Genomic DNA, 26,883 nt, shown 5'->3' with positions numbered 1-26,883 from the left:
GGTGATGTGACCTGGGTCACAATAGCTTAGAATCAATTTTTTTCCTTCTCTGAAGAAAACTGGCAGCCAGCTTTTTTTCCTTCCCCCCCCTCCCCCACAATGACAAATCAGCAATCAAGTGATTAAGTATTATTAATCCATAATTGTATGGTTTCAAGTGATTTTTTTCATCATGAAGACCTAGTTGATGAAAAGCAACAACAGACCACAGTGTCATGGCCAGTCTAAAGATATCCTGAGCTTAATCAACAGGAACACATACAGTATTTCTCTGTGCTTGTGTGCACACTTACTGTTTAATGAAAGTTAATGGGAGTGACAGGCCTATGTTAGAAGACACAGCCAATGCACATTAATGGCCAATGTATAACTAAGCACATAACATAAAGCTTTCATCAGAGTCAGCAAGGTACTCAGCACCACTTTTTACATGACATGCATGCAGGAAGCCCTGTTCCCAGCTCCTACCGGGGCAGGATTCAGTGGCAGCCCAGACCTGCCACCAGCCCAGAACTGCTGCCTCTAACACAAAGTTTGTCATCAGCAGCATCCTGCCATTTTCGCAGGGCAGCATTGCTTGGCTCCAGAGAAATGCGGACTCATTCGGGAAATGAAAATACAGCCCTGTAACCAGTCCCACAGAGGCCACTAGCCACATTTAAGTTCTTCAGAACAACCAATATTAAAAGCAGCTTTTGTGTGACCAGTCTGTGGAGTGCCCCAGCAAGAAAGATTCATCTGGGAAAGTAGGCATCTCAGTTTCTCTCTCCTGAGGCTCTGATTTAATAGCCTGGTTCAACAGTTCCTGCAAACAGAATGGACATAGGCTTCATTTAAGTTTACTGTGTCAAAAAAAGATGGATTTCAGCATGTTTCAGTGCTTCCAGGATCTGGATATTTTAGCAAGCACTGCTGTGTGCTGTGCCAGCCATGATAAAATATCTACCATCACACTTCTGTTTTGTTTTCTGGAAAAATTCAAACAAGAATGTCTGTATTCAAAATTATTACCTTGCTTAGATAGACAGAAAATACACTCAGAAACTTTTATTGGTCTGTTTCAAGCTCAAGCAGGTTCTAGGTTCACTGCAAGCACAAAAAGAAGATGAAATGACAGAACAAGACTCAATAAGAGGGGAATAATTTACATACGATGAAAATGGGAGAAATGAGGAGTCACTATGTGTTGGCCTTACAGAACAGCTTATGCAACAATGGCATGCTCACATCATGGAGATGGGTGAAAACAGTTCTTCCCAAGGTTTACGGCTGCTATTAAAAGCTTACGCCTTGAACACATAGGTGAAATAGTTCTTCTGCAGATATATTTACTGAAGTACCAGCCTCATCCAAAGTGGAAAAACACTCTCAGAAAGTATCCTGTCCTAAAACGCCAAGTCCTGTGTTCCCTTTCCAGCACCCCATCCAAAATGTAAAAAGGCAGTGCATATCTGAGGCCTTTCCACGGTCAGTGTCCCTCTTGGCTGCTGTACTGTTGTCTCCTCTGCAGATCCCAATCTGATCCTGCCTTGCCTCTCTTTTCCTACTCAGAGACTCACAAATCATAAGATGAAAATAGCTCCAAAATTGAACAGAGACATTGCAAAGACCACACAAAGAAAACAGATCTCTGATCAAAACCACCATGTTAAATAATCTTATACTTCCCCAAAATAAAGTGAAGTCCATTACAGACTTGCCAAGTTTCCTTTGTTGTTTCCATTTCTTTTCAGGACAGCTAGAACCAGCTTAATTTCTTCCCTTACATACCAGTAACACAAAACACAGCACTTCGTGCAAAAGAATAGCCTGTTCAAGACACCTTTAGTGAATGGGAGAGCATAGCACCTAGATTATGTTGGCCTTGCAAAAATCATTGTTTTCTACTTCTCACCCGTGCTTTTAATTTTTTTATTTTCTGCCTTTCAGGTTGAGGTCGTGGGGGAGAGGATACATTTCTAAGTCTGAAATGAGCAACGATGGTCCACAACATAACCATTCATTGAAGCGGGCAGTTTCTCTTCCGATGAGACACACCATCTTACTTAATACTGTTTCTGCTATGGTACTCTGAACTAAAAATATATATTTAAATGAACTGTCAATAATTCTCAGTGATGCAATTCCTCTCTTAAGAATCCCAGAGAATATTCCTGACTGTTTGGCAGCTGAACTTGGCATTCTTTACAGACTTAATCCTTAAAACTGCTGGGGCCTGGCTGCAACAGATCTTTCTGAGGATATGGATTCAACTCCCTCCTAGCTACAGGCAAGAAACTTCCACAGACAGCATGGAAACTACCATTCCTCACTTGTTCCAGAGGATCAATAGGCCTATGCAGCTTTTATTGCAGGAATACAACTCAAGTCCCATTCCCAAACGTCTCCCACACCAACCTACTTTCAGTGTGAATACTCATGAATGGTTTCCTCTAAACTGTATATATATATATATTCAGTAATGCTGCTGCTAGGAGATGTCTCTGCATGCTGCAGGTAGTTCCAGTTAGAGGAAGTCCATGGTGAACAGGGGAATGAAGCCCTGACATCAAGAAAAGCAGCAGTCTAATCTCTTGTGTGCATAGCTGCTTTGATAAAAACTTAGTATTTAGGACAGCCAGAAGATCGCGCTCTACACGACAAGTCCCCTGCTGGTCTTCAGGGCTGCACAGAGGCTGGCATGAACCTTCTGTGTCTGGAAGGAATTTCCACTAAAGAAAATACATGTGGCATCCTGAAATGGTGATAAATACATTTTTTAAGTACAGTGAAAATCTAAAGATGTTGTAATACTTGATGATCTTCATACCAGTGTTCTCCTGCAAGAATTAATAACTTGATAAAGGCTTCTTGTAGGAACAGCTTCATAAAACATACTCTTGCATTAGAATTATCAGTACTATGTTCTCATTTTTTTAAATTTGATTGTCGTGCTGTGACCCAGAAGATAAAAGCAAATAGATTATTACTTTGCCAAGGCTGAATTTGTCCTTCTTATACTGTCCTGCTTTTAAAGATAACTCCCTTACAATATTGTAAAGATAATCAGCCTCATTAGCAGAACTTCCAGAATAAAGCCCCCAAGCATTAGTTTATAATTTGACAGCATTTGAACATAGATAAATAAGGGTGGGAGTGGGCTGGCAAATCCATTCTGCATGATCAGAAAGCAGTGGCAGTGCAGGAGGTGGTTAACTGACTCACTAGCTTCCTTTCTCTTATGATTAAAACTATAGTGGTCTAATTTTATTCTTCTAAATAACCCAGGCCCTTGCAACTTAAAAAAAATTATGCTTTTTGTAATTATGTATCTCAGCCCTTACTATTTTTAGTTCAGCTACTAGAGCAAAAATAGATATCAATTAGGGGACCTGAAGAGTCACCAGTGGACTCTGAACTCTTTAGTCCAACACAAAGCAGAAAAGCCTGTCTCACCTCTACATGTGTTTAATTGCCCGTTTGACCACGTTCAGCAGAGTATGTCCCTGGAGGCAGGCTTCAGCAGTCATTTTAGCCAAAAGTCATCAATTTCTGTATGTAGATTACAAATACAGAGACCGATCAGCAATTATTTCAGCAATTAAATAAAGTTTTGTAACTTTCTTTTGACATGATTATTTGCCTTTTGTTACATTCGTTCTTGGCACAGTTCCACGACACTTGGAAAAACTACAGCACGAATTAATTTGGCCTTTCTGTATGTATGGCTGATGCTTTACATACCTCTAAAAAAGGCATTATTTTTTGTTCGCACTGCTTTGGAATGTACTACCTGACATTTTTTCACTTGCAGTGTAAATAGTGATTTAGGAGTTTAAGGTAACCTAGTCAAAACAGGCAGTTCATGAGGTATGGGAGACTTCTTTCTCCACTAAGCCTTGTAACATTTTGATGCTCATTTAACAGGTCCTAATCCATAAGTCTTATGATCACAAGAGGATCTCAGCTCCCACTTAATTTAAACCCACAAAATTGCTGGGACAGGGGAGAAGAGGGGGGAAGGAGGGAAGATAGGGGGAGAGGAGAGGTCCTAGCTCTTTTGATTGCAGAAAAATACTTGAAAATATTCCACCTAAAAGCTGCATATCAACAGCGTTTGATACATGCATTTTTTAATGATCACTGCATTTTATAGTGGTCATATTCAGATAAAGACATTGTATGAACACCTGGAGCTGACAGGGATGTCCATACTGCAAGCAGAGCGAGAGTCAACCCACGTTAGGTGCCACTCGTGAAAGGCTGTGATCCTTGCTCTCACCTTCCTGTCATGAGGGCACAGGACCAGAACTAGGTCTTTGCCCAAGTCACCAGCCTAAGCTGACCACCAGGCACTGATCTTGGATCCTGACATACCAGCCACAGAAAAGAACAGGGAGGAGCTCAGAGCAGAGACATCAGAGTCAGGAAGGTTAAGTACTGCCTTCAGCACAGACCAGGGCACCATCCATCATGGCATGCGTTCAATCACTGATACCATCCGACAGTGTGCAGCACGCTGATGAAGAAAGTGGTGCTTGTGGAAAACCCATTTCCCCTCCAAACTCTGCAAAAACCTGTACATGTAAAACATCACCCAGCCACCTGGCAAGTTCCACGATGGATAGACATTTTGATGGTACCCATAGAATATGATTTGCCACATCTCTGACAGAAGCAACTTCCCTAGTCACTCCACTGACACAATTTTTTATTTTGCATCTCTACTCACTACTCTTTGCATTCTGCACATTTTATACATATGGATTTGATATCTTCTTAGTGGATCCTCATGGAACTCTCTGCTCCTGTATTTATAGAGTTGGACTAGCGTTGGACCAGAGATGTCTTGCTAACCTAAAGAACATCTTCAACCTTGGTCTTCAGGTGGAAAGTGAGTATTCTTCAAAAATACTTCAGCAATTCTGCTTATGAAGTAAGTCCTATCTCTCTGAGAATCAAAACTTGCCTTCCTACATAATAAGATCTATCCTCCTCTGAGCCATTGCCTTCCTCTATATTCTCCTGCAATAACACCAAATCTTATCCATTCATTGTTTCAGACATCCAAAAGTCACTAACTTCTCCAGGTTGCATGTACTGAAACCTAAAGTATCGTATTCCTTACTCACCTTCCATCTTCACTAATGTGACCTACCTTGCCCTTGCTGGTTCTCAGACAACAGACCGAGTATTAGCAAAAGGAAAAGACAAAAGAGGCTTTTGGGAAGTCAAAATTGCAGAAATTCCCTGCTCTCTACTACTGTAAAAATCCCTCACCTATCAGATGTAGGTCCTATTATTTTTTCCAGAAGGAAAAAAAGCCCAACTGAATAGTACCTATATACATTCTTGAAGGCTTTGCTAATAAAGTGGTAACAAACAATCTGAAAATTCATAGACGAATGTCCACTTATTAGGGCTGAAGTTTAACAATAATAATCCAGTATACTCCACAATATTTAGATGGAGACCTGAACGCAACAGAAATCACTGTCTAACCTCACTGAATCTTCACTGAGATGCCACTTCACCTTTAAGACACGAAAATACCTTTGTAAAGTCCTTGCTTACACATTCAGTTGCCACAATTTAATTAAAAAGAGTAAAAGAGGCCCCCCCCCCCCCCCCCCAAAAAAAAAAGTTTGAAAGCTAAACTAGTCCAAAAGTATAATGTGGCTTAAACTGGCCTAAGCTAACACATATCATCATATATCATCAAGATTTTTTATTTCATGGAGAATCTCACCCAAACTTTCACGACCTACGATATTACCATGCATGGAAACTATCAGCTGTGCCTGATACAAATGCAAGGATATGTGACTTAAGCTAAAACTCAAAGTAAGATTTCTTGCTGGTTAAATTGCAGCATTTAATCATAACATCATTTAAGGCCTTAGTCCTTGAAAGCCTCATAAACATTCAACCAGTTCTAAAGGGACCAGGAGCAAGGCTTCACATACTATTTTAAAAATAAGCAACATTTGGTAGGGGACAAGGCAGAATTTAAATTCCCTGCTTACTTTCAGCTGTACCTTTGTTTGTTTGTCAAGCATCCACTGAGTCTGTAAACCAACAAAAGCTCTAGGCTCCTTGGTATAATTATTTCCTGACTTTTTAAACGTAAGAATTATACTCATCTTTGTTTCTGTCTGTTTAAGGACAGAAACATTTTTACATAGGATAGATAAATATGCTATTGTAGTTCACTATTGCTCAAATTTTATGTATCATGCACCACTTCCAGTACATCGCTCTTTGTTAAGAGACAGCCTAATGAAATCACTGTACATGAGCTATCACCCTACTCTAGTCTTTATTCAGACCTCCACATTATATTTGCAAGATCTGCTGTGCAGAACTACACATCTGCAATAAATTCACTTGACAACATTGCCCACTTTTCTGCAACTTGAAGATTTATTAATGCCAGCACTTCTTTCCCAAAGGAGCAGGCTCTATGGAAATTGGAGACTTTACTGACATAAGTATCAAGTTTTAGTTGTATGTCAATCATTTTACCCTAGTTAAAATGCAGCTACCTCTGAGTACAGTAACAGCGTATTACAACAACACTGTACCAGGCTGAGGAGAGGAACTGCATAACCCTTTTTGAGAACAATACAAGAAATTTAAGTATTGAGAGCATAACTGACTCAGCTGGAATTTGGCCAGCATGCTGAGATAACATTGCTGTCTATGCAAGAAGCACTAGGAGGTTTTGAGGGTTGATTTATGCAGTAAGTGTAAATCCAGATGCAATCCCACTTTGTCCTCACAGTAAGACTCTAGACATGGACCAACTCTGCTCTGGAAACTGTACAAATCTGAAAATGTGGTGCTGCGTCCATTCCTATAAGGTTGAACCCTAAGCAGTAACAACTGCTGACCTTGTTTGGCTTCTGAGGACTTGGCAAAAGCAGTTTGAAACGGTTCGGTTTTTTAATGAATCTGTTGAACGTAAATAACTCTCCCAGATAACACACACCTACATGGACAAATTCTGCGTAGCTTTGTATTCCGTTGTCCCAGCTTGCAAGTCCGAGACTGAGCAAGTTGCAGGGGCAGCTTGGTAAAAACCAGCTACAGTACATACAGGAGTGATATGCTATGAACTGAGGAAGTAGGTTTACCATGCAATTCAGATTGACATCAGGCATCCCATATCTGTCACACTTAGCTGAGCAGAGTCGGTTCTAAACCAGATGGAGTTTGGCAAGGGAATTTCCACAAGGGATGTTGCATGACTGCAAAGTAACATCTCAAAGATACAGCCATGCAGAAATGGGTCCCAAAGAGGAATTTGCTTTGCTGTAACTAAGACAATCATCATCCTTTCTAATTTCTAATGCTTAGTGGGGTTTTACTCAGCAAAACTCTGTATTTAAGTTTGCCCATTGTTTTATTTGGCAACAAGATCTGCAGGCTCTTGCCAATTAATAGATTTACTAGTGTTCAATCAGGTTTCAGGGTGTCCAGGTTGAAGTATCATCCAGGCTGTTAAAATAACTGTTTTTAGTGCTTGCAGTAGCTGCCACAGGGACTACATATAGGCAATTATTTTCTGCCTCACTGTTTGGCTCTGCTCTGTCTGACGAGACACTCCTAGGCTGAACCAGCAAGGGAGCAGATGGAGAACTCACTCCTGCCCTCTCCTTCTCCCAGGATGGCACCACTCACCAGCTGGAAGAGAAAAGCCAGCGCTGTCTACACTCAGGTCCTGAGGGAGCTGGCGAGTCTGCTCAAGAAACAGATTTCCTCCCCCTCCAGAAGATCTACGGCCAACACTGAGTTATTCTGCACATGGGATAATCATTCAGCAGAATTACGCTGTTTTAACATGATCTTTACCCAATAATGTTGATCTGTTTGTGCCAATTCTTGGTGCTTTGGCAATTTGGGAGATGAAAAAAATGAAGGACATGGGGAAAAGAGAACTTCCATTGAGAACAGGGGAAAAAATAATTTTTTTCTCTTGGATTAAAATTTAAGTGTTATCAGTTTAATGGATAAGGTTGTGGTCAACCTTCTTGTTTCTGCAGGCTGCTCTGATTTACAGGTCAGGGAAAGCATTTAATAAAGATTTATAGAAGCGCAAACCTCTCTCCCGGCACTCTCCCTGTGCCCTCCTTTGCCTCTCCATGTCAAACATCACTCTTCTGACAGGGTGAAGGCAACAGGCAACCCCCAACTGTAGGTTACGCGGGCTGAGACCACTTCTTTCTGGTTCATCAAAAGAGTGTGTGGCTGGGTTTCACGCCCTCCCCACCCCGAGCATGCAGCGCAGAGGCTGCAGTCCCTCTCCCATGACACAGCTGCACCCAAAATAGACCTATAAACCTATCCAAAAAGAGCCCCTTCCCTATGGCAGCAGTACACTTCCTCACGCAGGGTGCTCCTGGCTTTTGCTCAGTTGAGGTCTTCAAATCTTCTTCCAAGCTGGGGAGCATTTCTCTATCTACTGACTTACAAGGTGGTGGGACTGGGGCAACCCTCATACAATGCAACACCTCCTTCCGGGCTGCCGCTTCACCAAGCCATGCCTGGGGGTCACCCTCAATACATTGACACCCCTCAACCCCCACCCAGCATCCTACCTGGCATGGACTGTGCCACTGCCGCCTCGGGGGTGGCAGCGGGGGCAGCGTGGGGCTGCTGCTGGCTGGAGCTGACCTCGGGCTCAGCACTCACTGAGGGGGAGCCGGCTGCCTCGCCACCCGGGGCCAGCTGCGGGGCAGGTGGGAGCGTCTCCTCAGCAGCCGGCGGCTCCTCCTGACCAGGCAGCTGCAGGGCTGACAGGGGGATGCTGATGGGTTTCCCGGCGGTGGCGGCAGCGTTGGAGCTGGTGGCTGGCACCTGCAGGGCAGCCACAGGGCCGCCACCTGCCCCCCGTGCCGGGGAGGCCAGGGGGCCACGGGGTGGCCTCTGCGTGGCCAGCCGGGGCGGGCCAGGGGGCGAGGCAGACAGGCGCTGGGCGTCAGGATCGGTGCCTGCGGCCGGCTGGGGCAGCGCCCTGGTGGGACCCAGGCAGGAGGGCCCAGCCTGGGCCTGCGGCTTGGGCTTGGACATCTGCGTCAGGGCCAGGGCTGGCCCATCGGCGCCAGCTGTCAGCTCCGCGTTGGCCACTATGTAGTAGTCCTCAGGGAGCTCCTGCTTGATCTTCTTGAGCAGCACCTCGCTGCCGCCCTCATCGGCGGACTGTGCCTGGGCGGCGGCGGGCAGGCCGACAGCCGGCCGCTTGCGGGGGCCTGCGGGGGCCCGGTGCGGGTGAGGCTCGAAGTCGCTGTCCTCGTCGGTGACGGAGGACTCGCAGACCATGTCGAAGAGGGTGGCCTCGTCCTCGTACTCCTCCACAGGCTCGCCCAGCTCTGATGGCTCACTGCAGTAGGAGAAGTCACAGGAGTCACGGGTGCGGGTGCAGTCCAGCTTTGCCTTCCCCGGCCGGCCCGGGTAGCGCTCCAGGGGACTGGCCTGTGCCTCCGAGGGCACCCCCAGCATGCTCGGGCTGTCTGAATTGAAGCTGCGGCTGTCCTGGAAGCAGACGCGCTCCTGGGAGCCGGCCCGGCAAGTGGCAGCCAGGGGCCAGTGGTAGGCATGGCCGGCACTACAGCCCCACATGGCCGTCAGGTTGCCGTGGGCCCCCTCAGAAAGCAGGTGCTTCAGGTTGGGGATGAGGCTGCAGATGGTCCCATGGCTATGGGCCCAGCTCACCAGCTTGGAGAGGTTTTCAGAGGAGGTGTGAAGGCAGTCCTCCATGGTACAGGATCAACAGCGCCTCACCGCTGGGAAGTCAGCTGAAGACGTGGTTCAGATCACAGGGTCCTGACACTCAGGGTCGCGTGTTGCCAAGCTCATGCTTGCTGCTCACCTGCAAACAGAGAGCAAAACCCTGTTCTTCAGCACTCCCAAAGCAAGACCACATTTGCACGGGCAAGTGAAACATTCATAAGCTCAGCTAAATCCACTTCATTCTCATCGCATGCACCCTAAAGCACATTTCTCAAAGCAGCGCCTGCTTTTAAGCAGACTCATTCTTCATTCTGCCTGCAGAAAATCTGCCTTTAAACCCAAGGGAAGGCATATCCCTGCAATACACGACTTAAATAAGATAAAACTGCTTTTTAAACAAGCCAGTTCAATATCAGTGGCAATATGATTTGAAACTTAAATCTCTGTCAAAATGCAAATACAGCCCAAAAGGTGGTGTCTTCATACTTAGGAAGTGAAAATTAAATAAAATCTTAAAACATACAATTAATCTTGAACATCAGGGTGGCAGTCAAGCACTAACTCAGACACTCCCTCTGTACCTAATGAAACTTTATGACCTTTTATATCGTTTAGGCATGTTTCTCAAATGTATCAGATATCTCCTTTCCAACTGAATTTGAGAGGCATCAAAATGAAGGCTGGAATCTTTAGTTTTCAATATAAGGAAAAAACAAGTTTACCCTTCGCTGTGCTATACTGAGAGTCATCGGTTGTCCAAAGGCTTAAAAGAAGCTTAAGGGACCTGTAAGGTTTAAATTGTAACCTTCCTTAAGATCTGAGAGTTAAACTTTTGCTTTTGTACCATATTGTCTATTTTCCCAGATCTAAATCATGATTCTGTTCAGGACAAACACTTGCAATTTTTCATCAGATATTTAGAAATTTACTGCACAAGGCACAGACCATTGGGGTCAAGGCCACAGCTCCTACAATATTTCAGGTCAAACATAAAGGTACAAAACCTATTCATATATTCTTGCCAGAAACTGCTCCCTGCCCACATGGCACAGATATTTTCCAGGCAAGGTCTCATCCCACACAAGACTGCAAGCCTCAACTTCTCAGGACTTCCGTACTAGGACTTTCTAGGAGACCTTGCAGTTGTATTTCTGATCCATGTTTCTTTTATCACCATAAAGAAGACAATGAATCATGACGCAGGAGGTGCTTCATTCATTTAAATGAATGAAGAAAAGGAAAAAATATGGTAAATTTAAAGATTAACCATTCTTTCAGTAAGCAAAGAAGGGCAATGAATTGTAACATAACTCAGCTAAAAATACCGAAATTGTTTACAGGTCACTTCTTGGACTGTAGCTTTCTTTTCCCTGAGTGGTTTACCAAGGTATCTGTTATCAAAACATCAAATACTCTGAGTAGTAAGTTTCTGATGGTATGTAAGCTGATGGCTCATTCTGATGGCCGTAAAGTTTGTCTGGAATTAATGGCATGGGGCTTGGTGACTACTTGACGAACATCAGGGCACTGCTGGGGCTGGGGTCCAGGCAGCCAGGACAGCCCCAGCCCCAGGCATTGGGCACTGGACTGACAGACCCAGGCTGAGCTGAAGTGGGGCTCCTGGGCCATGGGTGGGTGGGAGTCCCAGGGCAGGCTGGGCAGAGCTATTAAGGCTCATGTGTGCCCTCAGGGCCCTGACAAAAAATTAAGGTTGCAGTGGAGACGCTCAGTTTGTATATGGCCGTTGGCCTCTTGTATCTGCTCTAAATCATCTGTTTAGATCATCAACTGTAGGAGGTTGTTCCCAGGAACATAATTATTTTTTAACTTTTATTTTGCTTATAATGTTCTGTATTCCACACACTTCCAGATTTAAGCTGTAGTCAATACCCATTTTCTTGTTATCCAGGCATTTTAATACTGAACTACTGCAATAACAATCTTTTTTTTTTTTTTTACCACAACCAACTGTGATACTGTTAGTCAAATGTCTGTACAATCCCAGAGTGATGATCATGTTGAGAAAGATGTTACAAACCAGTTTTCATGCAGATCCCAGTACTGGGATACAGGACCCCTCAGCAGACTGTTTCTGAGATAGAAAATTATTACCTGCTACTGTAAAGATCCTCAAGAACCATGGCTGAAATAGTTCAAAGTCAAATGTGAAGCTCTAGCTGACTTCAGCAGGTCCAGGTAACTCGGACTCCAGAGGTCTGTGAGAAAGCCAGCAGTTCACAGATGGAGCCCAACACCTAGCTCTCATCCAGGGACCTCACTATTATTAATACCAAACTGGACAGTCTCTCTGTCTTTACACTCCTGTCTTACTTTTAAAAATGAAGGTTATGAGTAGCTGGAGAAGATCAGTAATAAAAGAGCTCAAACAACTCAACATTTCATGGTTGCTGGGCGCAGGCTGGGCTAGGAATGTTTTGAGGTTCTGCTCAGCTAAATTAAGAGATTAAATGTACATTTATATTCCTCTAATAATATCCACATTTCCTATCTCACCAGCTGTTACCTGCCAGAGGTCACTTTTTCAAACAAGGGATCACATCTCAATATGATTTCAATTTGGTAAATATATATTTTAAATTATTAATCACCTAAATGGAATTTTTTTCATTAAGTTAATCAAGGGATACTAAGGAAACTGCAGCACTGTCAGATGATAGCAAAGTCTGAGTGTCTCTCTTTGTATACACCTGATGACAGAGCATTCACCTCCAGTAACTTTCTCATACACCTAAAAGTAACTGGGAACTTCTGCTCATTTCTGCAGGCCTGTTGGAGGCTCTCCCTAACCTTCCTCCTCCTGCCCTTTATGAACACTATCTGCAAGACTTGGAGCTCCTGCTGTTCTCATCTCACTTATATTTTCATATAGGCAGAAAAGCCCTTTAGATTTTTCCAAACTGAAATGCAGCATTCACACCAATGTTACACCTCATTTTGTTCCCTACCCTCTCATACACAAGCATTTTTAGATGCAAAATGAACTGTGTCATGGCTCAAAAAGACAGCTACTCAGTGGCTAACTGCCCCTAGAGAATGCTTTCCCTAAAATCAACACAAATTACTACCTGCCTACTCACTTGCTCTTCAAAGACGCCTGCCGACTAGCTGCAGGTAACTGTGTGTGCTCTGTGCCGAGGAAGGTGAGGAGGCTGTGTTTCAATGGTTTTGCAGCCTATGTATCCCTTCCCACCCACTCTTGTTCACCAGGCAAAGGGTGGCCTGTGCAAACCAAAACTGGAAACAGAACAGACAAGTACTCCCTACAATTCCCTCCATGAGGCTCACCATGGGTCTTCCCTCCTCACCCAGGCTCTGTGTCTCAATGGTGGGGTCAAGAACGGGGCCAGCATGGGAATTTATAGATATTTGGCAAACTTCTAAGTATTTTTCCAACATCTTTGAAATTAGGCATGACATGGAGGGAAGAATGGAAAAACAGGAAGAAGCACATCATTAGGAAACAGAGTAAAAACGGTGTGAAAATCAAGCTTGTTTTTGCAGTAGCTCAAGCCATGGTGCATGCACAGCGAACAACTGCTACAACAAGTTCCAGCTTCTATTATTGCCCACATGAAACCCCAGGAACAGTACAGATCTGTCAGCACCATCTGCAATGCAAAGCTCCTTGAATGACCAGTGCCTCTGTGCAATGTACTAAATGCAGTAGGGTCCCAACCTTGCAAGCTTTCTAGGCACAGGAGAAGGCTCTCCTTTTCAAACATACAGCTTTTAAACATCTATAAGTTTTTTGTTATATTTGGTCGTTTGTTTTAAACCTTTTAAAGATACACTGTCAATCTTGACAGGGGTCAAAACCCCTAGGGCGTCTGCATTTCTGCTGACTGGTATATTCAAAGATATGGACATACGATGCATCCTGCCACGGAAGAAACACGAAAAGGATGGGAAGAGTAATACCATACTCACACAAGGCAAAGAGGACAATCTGGAATGTGAGCAGGGGAAAGAAGAGATAGATATAGTCAGTGCTACAGTCAGAAGCTACATCAGTGCAAACCCATGGGAAACCATGGAGCTGCTCAGCTCCTGCACGACAAGGGATGTATCTTGGGAAGATATAAAGCCTGGTTTGGCTGAAGAACCATTTTCTGCACGGGGAAACGAGATCAGGTTTACTGCCACAGTCTGGATTGTTTGTGCATCACTGAAAATCCAAAGACATCAATTATTCAGAAGCAATGTGTCTTCAGTTTGCCAGCTGCAGCAGAAGTTGACAATGCACTTTGGCAGGGAGGGACTGACCCTGCAGAAAGCACAGCAAATCCATCATTATCTGCCTGGTTTCCTGAAGAGGGACCTCATCTGCTCAGTCAGACAGCATGCTGCTTGCTGAAAGTCTGCTCTTGTTTGCTAAATTACATTTTAAAGATTATATAAGTAATTCATTCAGACCAGCATGATTTGATAAGATGACTCATGCTTAATAACCTGCTACCACATATACCCTGAAATCATACAGTAGCTGGCAAAAACATGCTATAGCTTCATTGTGAGTAACACTGGTATTTTAAGTGCATTACAGGTAGCAAAGCTTTAACCATCCACAGCCACTTCTCTGCAGTTCAGAGACTAGCAATATCTAATTGAGAGTTAAGCATGTCTAGGTGCTGGAAATTCACTGCAGCTCTCTGGATCCTAAATTAAGAATTCAATGTTATGGCTTGTTTAGCTTTTACGACCTCATTTGCAGCATGTCACTGTAGTGACTAATGTACACAGAATACATACTATGCCAGAAAGCATTACTGTTGCAAAACCATTCCTTGAGATCCATTAAGGCGTTACCTGGAATATCACTTGATTGGGAAGGGGAATATTTTCTGTATCCAGAGCCAGGATTTTGCCATAGGAGATCCACTTGGTGACCAAAGGGTAATGAAAAATAGCAGCCTCTAAAAAGCATCCTTCTTCTGTGTTCTAGGCTGGGACTTGACAGACTTAGACAGTTCAGGCAGACAAAATTCTTCCTGATTTTACACACAGCAGTAGGAACAGGTCCTTTGTTATGACCTAGAGAAGAAGCACTGACACCAGGCAAGTCCCAAGAGCGACAGCAGCTGGTAGCTGTGGCCACGTTCAACCCTTTGTTTTATCCCATGCAGAGAATGAACACTGGTGGGGAGCAAAGGCCTGGCTACCTCAGCTACCTCTCTCTTCCCGCCTTGCGCATGAGGGTGATGCAGTGGAGTTTTGGTTAGGACATCCTGGGAGGTTCTTCAAGACAAATGGGGAAATCTGTGATGTGGCCCTCCTGGAAAGGAGGCAGCAGAGATGAGGCTGCAGTGAAGGAGCTGAACACAGAAAAATCGGATGAAGCAGAGGTGTACAGTGGGAAGCGTGTGTCCTCCAGCAGTGTCTGCACGCTGGAACATGCGTTTGGACCACCTACAGCACAGGGAGTGCAACAGATGCATTTTGTTGTAAAGAAGGCAAGAACTGTTGGGATCCTGTCCTCTCACAGACTCACAGGCAGTTAGCAATGGATTTTCTTCCCAGGGCAACATTAGACAAGTTGACAGAGACTAACTTGCATCACATAAATATATGTTTGAAACTCTATTACCACTACTGATTATTAGCTTTTCAGGAACTTCCACGCTGATTCTTGTTCAAGGGAACAGTACAGCCATGGGACATGATCTCAAGGCTGATACTACTGAGAATTTTCTAAAAGCGCAAGATTCTCAGCTAAGACTACAATGTAAAAATTACTTTTGTTAATAACAAAAAGTAGTCTTTCCAGTCTCACAGCTGTATAAAAACTCTAAAACCTGAATCCTAAAACATTAAAAGACATGTGTAAAAAACCCTGCACTTACTAATTTTACTTAGCATGGATTTCAAACTAATCTTAGAGCAGCTAAAACCTGACTTTTAGTGTGTTTATGGAGAAGCAATGTTTTATCTGCTTCTACATTCAGAGTTCCCAAACCCTTGTGGTTTGGGCTTTGCTTTCTTACACTAGCAAAAGAAGCTCAGAATGTTTTAAATCCTCTTTGTTTTCAGCCTCTCTGCCTTAGCCAAACTTACTGGGCTGTTACTCCATCATCACCTGAGGAGAAAGCACTGCTTCATTTTGAAGGATCTTTGTTTTCATACTGACAAGGAAGAAAACGCAATTGTGAGCTAAAAGATTAAGAGCACTGTGAATTAAAGGTTTGGCCACCATGGTGTAAATATCTGTCCCATTCAAGATTTGAGCCAATGGACAATATTAGGGCTCATTTTATTATTAGCCTTTCTTAAGCCAAATGCTTAGCATTGCTAAAGGACTGATGTCAACAACAGCAGAAGTCCAAGTGTCCATTCGTCAGAAAAGGCAGGGCAGTACTGAGGTCCCCAGAGGTCTGCTGCGATCCCATAGGCCTCGCTAGCTGTCAGTTCAGGATTGCAGGCAGTATGTCTCCTTCCCAAAGGAAGAGGCTGAAGCAGACTCAGCAGGAGCTGCTGCCTGCCCCAGATATCGCTCTCCAAATGCCAGAAACCCCAGCCATGCAACAGAGCACTCAAAATCATGCCACTGCTAATTATCTTCCCTGCTATCTCATATGAGGGGACTGCTACTAACAGTGGAGGTAAAGCTCAGCCTCTTTGCCCCACTGTTTTGATGTCTTCACTGATATTGCTGAGGATGTCACCAACTTGTCAAGGGACTGGGATAAACAACCACTCATTCAAAACAGGCCAGCAAACTGGAAGGGCTGGGAATAGGTCAGTGCATTTTCTCTAATTTTAGACTTCAGGAGTACAAAAATTCTATGTCAACTCAAATATTATTGAATTTGCTTTCTGCTTCAAACAAAGACTATGAAGCAAAAAGAAGCAGAGAAGGAGAGAAAGAAAGCACACAGAAAATAATGACATCTTATAGGCAAGGTATGAATCAACTAGGTGTCCCACTTTACTGTGGGGGAAAGGGGCAGGCCTCCATCTCTGACACAAACTGCACATGGTTCCCTTTAGTTAGGAAAACATGTTTTTAATCGAATGCCTCTCCAGGAAACAAAAGGGTATAAGTTACAGAGGAAAGGCTCACTAATTCTGGCAAGGTCTGCGAGCCTGTGAGATAGTTTGGCAATGTCATGTATCCTTAAACTAGAGAATAATTCCTCCGGCTCTGCTTATTTGTCATTATTTCTTTATCACTTTTGTACAGTCTCCAGCTGGTGTCTTCAAGGGAAAAACAACCTCTCACCTTAACAAAATCACTGTTTCCAAATTATGTCAGCTTATACTATTTGTTCATGTTTTTAGCTCTGTAAGAACTGATTTAGAAATAAACAGGGATGTACAGCAGGAACAAAACAAAACCTTCATGCTAATTTTCCACCTCCATAATTCTAGGCTCATCCCAAATTTTATACCAATTCAACCAGTTATGTGTAGCAAGTGCTTTTTGTGTGTCTCAGCTTCTGTGCTTGTATCTCGGTCCTGAAGTCAGTAGAAGCTCTGCTATTGAATAAGCAGGCCAGGGTTCCACCCACAACAAACCACAGTTATCACCCCTATCACCACGAGGCAGCACCAAGAATGCTTTCCTGAGATGGAGGAGCAGGGGGAAGCAGAAGGAAAAATAACCACATATCTTTCTGGGCAAGCAGTACTGATCTCCATTCAGAAAAACCGCACGGTTGTCTGTCACACTTGCTCCGCGAGACCACAGCTCCTCCTCAGCTGGTCGTTAGTCTTCAGGGAAGACACCCTCCTTGCCAAGCGTGGCACGCCTTCAACTGCAGCTGCCATCACAGCAAGCCCAAGGAGAGCAGCAAAACCTGTTTGCTGGTGAAACTCCTCCACCTGGCTGAGAAAAAAAAGGATTTGGCTGGGACAGCATTTGGGGGTTTCCTTGCCTTTGCACATGGAAGACAACCAGAGGATTATGAGCCTACCAATAGCCTGCCTCATTCACAAAATGAAATGATCCATCCATTGACAGCAGAAGGGACTGAGGAACAGTTTGGGGCTTCAATCCTTAATCTAAATGTAATGCCACAAGCACCACTGCTTCTATTTTTGTATTTTTCCTCAGCACCCACTAAATAGGAGCTACATGAGCCTTGCTCCTGCACAGCATGGCTGAAGGGTCATAGAGGGACCAAAAGACCACCAAAAAGAGAAGTAGGTAAAAAAGCTGCAGAACAGATGGTGCAGCAAATCTGAGCAGGATCTCATCACCTAAGATCATCTCATCCAGATGCCAACGTCTCAATTCCAACTTCCTCAGACCTACCTGTTCCTCACTCCATTCCTCCCAGCTCACTGTGACTCTCTTGATAACCACTCAGACACATTAATTCCTTATCACAAATCTTCTGCCAAGCTATCCCTGTGCTGGTGCTTCCCATTCCTGAGCTTCAGTCCTCAGCAATATCACCCTAATTTGGTTGTCCTCATTTGCAGCAAGCAGGATCATCACAGAAGAGCACCAAAATGAATAGGACTGCTTCTTCTTGATGAGGAAGGATCTTCCTTTCAAGGAACACGTCAGAAAGGAAGGTTAGCTTTCTACAGTTCGTGAACGTATCTGCAAAGTTGCTGAGCACCTCCAGCTCCAGAGAAGTCAAAACACTTGGCAGTGCTATACCACTTTTTTTTTTTTTTTTTTACCTTGCATCTTCCTTACATATCCCATAAAGGACATGTTCTGCCATGCTCTTCCCAGCAGCTCTGTAGCACTAAGATAATTCTGTAAAATATTAACCTTCCACACTGCTTACAACTAAGCAGCGTGCACCAGAAAAGATTTTCGGATTTTGAAAGCCCTGAATAGTGTAAACATAGTGTTCGAATAGTGTAAATATGGAAGACAGAGAAATCCTGTTTGTTCAATTCAGTATTTAGCAAGTGCACCCCTGAAACCTTCTCTTAAAGCCTCAATGAAACATAACTCATTTTCTTAATGCAGACACTTCTCACTGTGGTCTGCAGTGAAGACCTTAGTGACAAGATGGACTCTGTACCCTGGCTTAAAAGCTGTGTTTCTTCTGGCTGACAAATAAAGCTAATTTTAGCACTAGCAGTTCTGTGGACTTAGAAGCTGTCAGATGAACTATCTGATGACCATTGTGTGCCCCCGGGTTAGTGACACAGGCTGAGAGGAACTGCAGGGACCTAACATGGACATAATTGCCCCCTCTGCTTACACTCTGTGAGCTGCATTCAGGTTCAGTGTTTCACCTCACCAACATGCAATGCTGGGCAGCATTTGTAGCTGTTTGCATCACCAGTGAAATCTAGCTTACCTGTCTCACCTCTGCACAGTCACCATCTCTGTCTCAGCACTCCAGCTCAAATTGCATCTCCCTTCATGTCAGAATCTAATGAATAAGCAACCCCTTGAAAAACTGTTGTGGGCTTGTTAGGCAGTTCTTTTGTATGTATATGTACCACTGAATAAACACAACTGTGTGCTCAGTGCACATATGTAGATTTATTTCTGGCTATACCTTAAATTCTAAGCCTGGAGAGGGAAAAGGAGTAGAAATGAACTTTCAAGACTTCATCAAGACACCAACCAGTTTTCAGAAGGTTGTTTCCATATATACAATTTTCAATGCACTTTTAAAAATTAGAGAAACACAATCAGTTGTAAATGTCCTTGAACTGAACCCACAAGCCAAGTCCTGCATTACTGAACTACTAAAGCATGACTCCTCCTGAAGCTAGGATGAAGCTAGCCCTGCTTCACCTCTCTTTGAGCTACTATCAAATTTACGTTTACATTTCAGAGTGCTGCCTGCTGAAGTAGCTAAAAATGGCCAACTATATATGATCCAACAGACATATATGTTAAGAATGCTTCTATATAAAATAGAACTTTCAAAACATAAATACACCAGCTTGACCAGCTCAAAACCTGCTTTTAAAAACATAAATGCTCCATCAGCCTATAGAACAATTATTTACTCACTATTCACTCCAGCATTTGTTCCTACAATGGTGGAAAGTTCTCCAGAGCAAAAGTGGGAAGAGAGCAAACATTTTCAGTTACACTCATCATTTTCTCCACTAGCAACAGTGGAGTGGATGTAGCAAGAATGAAGATCAGGGCAAAATCCATCCTGGATATAAGCCCATGGAAAGCTGCGCAACTACCACTTGTTTGAATTTGGCTCTACCTTCCTTTCAGGTTGAAATGGGTCTGGACACTGAACTTTTCCACTCCTTCAAACCCAGTCTGTTCTTTTCATAAAGTGTCTTTCTACAGCAAAGTCAAAATGAAGGTTTCCAGCACTAACATCTTTATTGCTGCATTATTGCTCATTTCTTGAATACAGGTAGGACCACCACTGCACAGAAACAGCTGCTGTGATGCAGCCAAACTATCTACCATCAAATTTCCTTAGGAGAGCTTGATCTAATACCCACCGAGGTGAAGCCTCCACTGAGCTCAGTCATCACTGAACCAAGCCCAAATGTCTATTTTATGAATTTGGACTTGCCCAAGGAATAACGTTGTTGCAGCCACTTCCCTAGATGCGTGAATTTTGATCTCTCTACTTTGGGGAGCCAGAACTCATTCAAATATGCCTCTACACTCATATAATTCTTGTATTGTTACCTTTGATAGATGGCATTTTTTAGCTCAGTAATGAGTTCTTTGAGCCCTGTAGTAAGCCAGTTTCTCTTGCTTTAAGTTTGCATTTTGTCTACCAAAATTTAATATATAAAAACCAAACCAAAACAAAAAACAGCAGGTCAGGTGACTTACCATGCTCTGGCTCCAACATCTGCTGATGAATTCAGCATGAGTGGGTAACCCTACATACAGCAGTGCCTGCTCATGGGTTTTTCTCTGAAGCTCTTTCCACAGCTTTGCAAGTCACGTGTAAATATACAGGCTGTGCTCAAACACAGTTATAGAGGTGTGCTACAGCTCTGGAAAACAACCCTTTTAGAGCTGTTTGGTTTCTGGTTCAGGTTTCCCCCAGGAGTTTCCAACTGTTTGTGAGAGCCCAAAGTCACCCCGTAGCCCTCAGTGCAGGGCTGAAGCGTGGTAAGGGAGGTAAGCCTCCAGGAAACAAGAATAAGACTTCTTCCTCCATTTCTCTCAGTCCAGTGTCTCTTATAAGTGCTAGAAACTCTTACCTCCACTTTTAATGACTGCAAGCTATGCTTCATACAGGAGCTGGCATCCTCACTCCAAGCAAGCTATGGGCAGTGACAAGAGCAACATGGCTTTCCAGAGCAAATGCAGTGTGTCCCTGTTTGCTTTTGCCAGATCTGGGTTGTGCAATAAGGGACTCTCAGGTACATCTAGGACTTGATGTGGAGCCTCTGGGATAAAAGCTGTGAGGGGGAGGAGGCAGAAATGACAGTGCACAGGAGCTCTGCATCCAGCCAACACCTGAATAACTGAACAGTTCTGCTGAAACAGTGCCAGCATTCACAGCACCTCCATGAGCTTTGTCAATAAGACCGTCAATAGCACCATCAGGGTAAACATGATGGTGACACCGATGTACACTGCTACACCAGGCAACCAACGGGGCAGCTCAGAGTAGTACTTGAGAAGATGCCTGTGCATTAGGATTAGTAATCTATGCACTTGTACCAAGGAACTCTATGGCAGAGGGTTTTACTGTAGCCTCAAGGCAACCTCACCCGTGTCTCATTTTACTAGGTCTGTATTCAGCAAAGGATATTCTTAAAGAAAGAATGCATTTTCTGGTAAATCATTTCTGAAAAGTGTATCAACAATAAGATTTTAAAGTGCTGACTGTTTGAAAATGGCCAAGCTTTTACGTAGCTACCAGGGGGCTTATGTATCATTGCTTGGTTACATTGTGTTATTAAAATTTGTTTCAAAATTGCATCTTCACACGTCTCTCAGGATGATCTGAATATGAAACCATACTGTATGTAGGATGCTAGCATTTGCCTCAGCTTGCAGTTCACAATCATTCTCTAATGGAGAAATCACACCACACATTTGGAAAAATCTTTAATGAAGTGTGTGTACACTCTCTAATTTTAGAATTACAATAAGAGTGAAGCACACACAACTATCCCATCTTCTTAGTGGAATTAACTATACCGTGTTATTCCTTACAAGCAAATGCAAGCAGCTTTTGTCAATGAAAAACTTTACTGTGCCTGATTTGGTTTGTACTTTTTATTTGTAGGATTTCTCTTACTTCAGGGCTTTTCTAAACTAAGAGAAATGGGAATACTGCAACTACGGCAATATTGAAAACATGCATTATTTGGCTAAATAGTGCCAGTGAAACCATGTTATCAATGATCTACACAAAACAGAGGGATTGTTTTCTGTAGAAAATTAGAACAGTCACAGCAACTCAACATTTCTGGGTAAGGATAAAACTCCACTTTCTATACTAGAATTTTAGGGTTTAGGTTTTCCTTTTTTTTTTTTTTTTTTTGAAACACAGAGATATTTGGGATGTTAAATGATTCTTCAAGAATTTAATTCTCAGCAAGAAAAACATTTCAAAACTGTCTTTACAGTGCACTTTTGGGTACTGTAAGTATCAACAATTATCTCTACCATTAAACTACGAGTATCAGACTGAGGTCCTGCCCTGCAGTTTCTTTAAAAAAAAAACAACAAACAACAAAAAAAAACCCCACAAAACCCACAAACTTGGAAAAAAAAGAGTTGCAAGACAGAACAGACTTGAACAAAATACAAGAAACAAAGACGGCAAATTATTCCATGAACAGGCTTGTATCCAACTGTGCATAACAGATCACATGCAGCTGAGTCCCTAATAATGTTCCTAGACAAGACTTTGACATGATGTAGAAAAAACAGTAATATGAAAGCTGCCCTAGAGATGAGCCACTAAAAGCAAGGATTTGCATTACATGTAACCTAGTCAGAAATACTGGGTAACATTGTATAGTCAACAGCCAGTGGCTAAAAAAAAATTAGAAATTGTCCACCCAGCTCTGCACCATTTTTTCTGTTACCCCTGGAAACATTTCTAGCTGTGCCTCATAACATAAATGATAATTCAGATTATTCTAAAATTTAAACCAAGGTTTAAAACACATTACATGTTAAGATTACTGAGATGGGTTCCCTGAAAGGTGCCCAGAGAGATCAAAGCCTTGTGATGCTGTACCTACGTACAGGTGAGGAGTTGCTGGCAACCCCACAGGGTGAGCAGTCTGAGCTGCTGAAGCTTTTGATGGAGAAAGCGGGGAGCGGGCCACAGTGTGATGCAGAGATCTGAGGGACGGAGCCTACCTAGGCCATTCTGCATGGCATTCTGAAAGCCTGCAGGTCTGAGTTCAGTGGGACTGGAGCTAGAGAGGCTTAAAACTTATGCATGTGGAAAAGGCCCCTTTGACCTTGGCTGGCTCAGTCAACCCCGGCCCCAGTTGTCAGAGTTATTTATGTAATCAAAAGGATAGGCAAGCACTGAGTGGGATTTTCATAGGTCTCTGTAAGCATGTAAACATACATAAAATCCAACCCCCGGTGCCTAAAAACCTGTCAAAGCTTTCAACAGACAAGTTCGAAAGCTTTGGCTGAAACAGCTAAATTCCTGTTCTCAAGCAAGCACAGTTCTTATTAACATCAGTGCAAGATCTGGCATGTACAACATGGAGATTTAGGGATGGTGTGACATTAAGAAACATAAGGAAAGCCCAGAATATTGATGTTTTGCATACAGAGGCACTGGCGCCCGGCACACAAAAGACGACTTTGGAAGAAGAGCTCTATCACGGAGGACTCTCAAGAGTCTCAAGAGCACTCACTTACTTCCTCTTGGAGATTCAAGAACAGAAAAGTAGCCTTTGGACAACTGGAGTTCAGAACAACATGCTACTTACACTGCTGAATGTTTTGCAGAGCAAATAAAAATAAGACTATATATCATGCCACAAGTAAAATGGAAGGGGGTGTACAAGAAAAACCATTAATATAGTGCTGCATATATTGTTACACTGTTGCATTGCACATCTTCATTAAAGTCTGTTCTTGCTATGCTTCATTAGTACTGGATCTATTGCACCAAATAAATGAGGAAATTCCTTCCAAAATTACCCATTTCTGCTCATAGTGGTTCATTTCATGATTAGAATGAGAAATGGCCCTAGACAAAATCCATGCTCATAAAAACAGATGAATAAAAGTAATTACAAGCAGGATAGTAAATTATTTTAAGGTACACACCTCGAAAGCACACCACTAACCTCGTTCAAGAAATGCATCCAGATAAACATCCTAGTCTCTCCAAAGATAACAGAAAAAAAAACTTTAAAAATATAAATCTTTCCATCTGTGGTACTCCAGACTTTCTCTTCTCTTGCCAATTAAAAGACAGACAATAAACGAAAATATTTCTTAAAACACAGTAGGTTTCAAAGAAACCAGAAGATATTTTACTATATCAACTTGACAGTGTTTCCAAGTAATTCTTTCTCGTGGTTGCATTTATTCCAGCCTTTGAATAGAGCTAGTAGAAAATATATAGCCATTGCTCATACAAAAAAAAAAAAAAATGGAAAAAGGAAAAAGCCAAACCTTTATCCCATAAATACAAGCTGAAGGTTCATACCCTATAGTCATCCTAGGGACATTGATATCAATATCTAATTTCTTTTAACTCTCTGCAGATATGAATAACCTACTTGCAATCAATTACAAACACTGGAACACATGCCAAGAATAACTGAAGATCACAGTCTAGGTAACATAGAGCTTTCTAACATATGAGATTACTAATCTAATTTTTTTAAACACTTTCTGCAAGGACATGCATGCATTAGATACCCATTAATCCAACAGTGTCATGGAGTGTATCTGAATTTGAAGCCAGTCAGGTCTCCTACACATAACTGTTCATGCAGACTTAGCAGGTATCCGGACATGTCTTGTTTGGAATAATTAAGCACAACCTAGAAGGGCTATTTTGGAATTACACTAGGAATGACACAGGCTCTTATTCAGAAATTTGAAACCAGACAAAAAGGGGAAAATTTTAAAAAGAACACACTGACATTAATACAGGGCCTAAGTGTATTGAACTGCCCTGACCAGCTTTCTTTAATTTCTGCTGACATTTTTCCAAAAGGACTTCTTTGGCAGTGCACTGGGACAGCTTCACCTCCTCTTCTCTCAGAAAGAGCTGCTCCAGTCAGAGATGCTGATTATTTACTATTACAATAAGCCCAAACCAAAAAAAGTCTGTACTGTGTATTCTTGCATTAATGCGTTGCACCATTCCTTAGGTGTCTGCAAACATGGCTGGCTTCTTCCATTTGCAAACCACTGCCAGGGAGGGAGAGTTGGAGAGTGGAGCAGTGAAAATTACTGCCACCAAACTCAGCTGCAATGATGTTGGAACCTCTCTCGGGTTAGCACTTATTCTGACTTTGCCAAGGCAAGACGTCCTTTCACCCTACTGCAAATTGCAATATCCGTACTCAGTGCAGGAGCAACCTGAGAAAGAAGCCAGAGGGACGATTCCCCCCTGCCTTACACCAGATCTAACTCTTGAGCTGATTTTCACCCCTGCTTCACACTGACCACATTTCAGCTTTACCTACATGCATCTCAAGAGCACTGCACCACGTGCAAGGCAGGAGAAAACAAGATCCATCAGATTTGAAAGGCAGTCCCTGTCCTCCCTCCACACCATGTCTACCTGCTGAATTGCAAGTAAAAGGTGCATGCTGGCACCAAAGAGAAGGATGAGAGCGCAGATTGAGTATTATCACTGAAGTCACTGAAAAAGTGACAGTCTCTCTGCTATGTTCAGCTTCCTAACCTTGTGGGTGCTGCCAGTTCAGTCTAAGCTTTCAATAGCATTTGTCTGCTGAGATTGCATTGAAGGGTCAGGGTGAGCTGGCACCTCCAGCCGGAGTCCCATTAGATGTACAAAGCCTACAACAACACTGCAAAGCAGCCCTTAGCAAAGCAGCCCCCTACAAGTGGACTTTGCTGTCATGCCAAATAGAAGGGAATGTTTCACTTACTGTCCTGCGGGGGCACAACATGGCCCTGTCCTAACCAGACAAAAGGTTGGAAGCAACTTCTGATGCACACTTTCCTGTAGTGATTGAAAAAGAAATGCTGCCACACCCAACAAATGAACACACTTAGCATTGCAAGACAGATACACATGTTTTTCCTTATGTCATCTAAAATATTGACAAGCTGATCTCTCTGCAATCACCTTTTCAAATTTGACTCCTTTGCTAGAGTGGAAATTCAAGTGCTGAGATGCCGCTTCGAACGGGGATGAATGCTAGCACTTCTGTAACCATGCATGTTCATAGCCAGGCTACTTAAAACAGCCAACATCCATGAAAACCACTGCACTGAAACAAAACACTCAAAAGGGTTTTACAAAACACAGAGGACTTCTGAGAAGTTCAGGCATCCCAAATTATATTTGCAAAGGGCAGGCTCCACATTACCAGCTTCACAAATACCAGCAGCAGCAGGAGATGAAACTGAACAGCTCTCTTCCCCCTTTAAACATCTTTCGTGTCACTGCTCTTAGATCAGCTAAAAACATGAAGTATGGTCTTCAGTTTGGCCCTCAGCGATGCAGCCACCTTTGTTAAAATCAGGTTTCACTTGGAGCTGCACCAACACCACACTACAGTGGAGTCTAACCTTACGGTCGCTAAAGCAAGCAAAACACTCAGGGATGTCAGGGGAAATTTAACCTACTTACTGTCTGCCAGATCGGAGCAAACAGACCTAGGAATACTTCTAAAACATTCATGAACAAAAATAAAGCCTTGCAGAGCATTTTAAAAGGCTTGTGATTAGAATAGCTGTGCAGCACAAGAATATATCTGCCAAAGACAAAAAGGCAAGAAATTAAAATCTCTTGGCTGTACACTTTTGAAAGATGATAGATAAGGAAAGGGCAGTCAAAAGCTTTCTCTCTCTGCAGCACAGCTGTGCAAGTTAAACATTTCATAGCTAAGAGAACTTTGGTAACTAGCCATTTTTAAAAAGTTATTTAAAGGTAAGGCTTCTGGTTGTTCAGAATTGGAGTCCAATCAAATGGATACAGCAAGAATGGTAGGGTGAGGAGGGGGAAGGAGAGCGCTGTCTGGGACAAATACACCATTTGGCAGGCAGCGTTGGTTCCATGCCAGCAGCTAGAAGTGATACTTGAGCCAACCCTGTGAAGACAC

The 26,883-nt window shown here is 43.1% G+C and overlaps 1 protein-coding gene across 5 annotated transcripts in view; it reads right to left on the bottom strand.

Moving 5' to 3' along the window:
* The window catches only part of KIAA1958 (KIAA1958 ortholog), a 67,938-nt gene that overhangs the window by 25,741 nt on the left and 15,314 nt on the right, over nt 1–26,883 (bottom strand). For 2 of the 5 annotated variants that reach the window (XM_064438358.1, XM_064438355.1), the window contains exon 2: nt 8,580–9,850. In XM_064438358.1, coding sequence (XP_064294428.1) covers nt 8,580–9,738 — 1,159 coding nt within the window. In that variant the 5' untranslated portion in view covers nt 9,739–9,850. Of the gene's footprint in view, nt 1–8,579; nt 17,555–18,360; nt 18,420–20,464; nt 20,547–26,883 lie in introns of those variants that run through there. The other 3 variants (XM_064438360.1, XM_064438356.1, XM_064438357.1) reach the window with 3 other exon arrangements.

Source organism: Phalacrocorax carbo, chromosome Z (genome assembly GCF_963921805.1).
Source record: "Phalacrocorax carbo chromosome Z, bPhaCar2.1, whole genome shotgun sequence".
Classification (NCBI taxonomy): Eukaryota; Metazoa; Chordata; class Aves; order Suliformes; family Phalacrocoracidae; genus Phalacrocorax; species Phalacrocorax carbo.
Note: the sequence above shows the minus strand (reverse complement) of the source record. Positions and strands in the feature narration are given on the sequence as shown.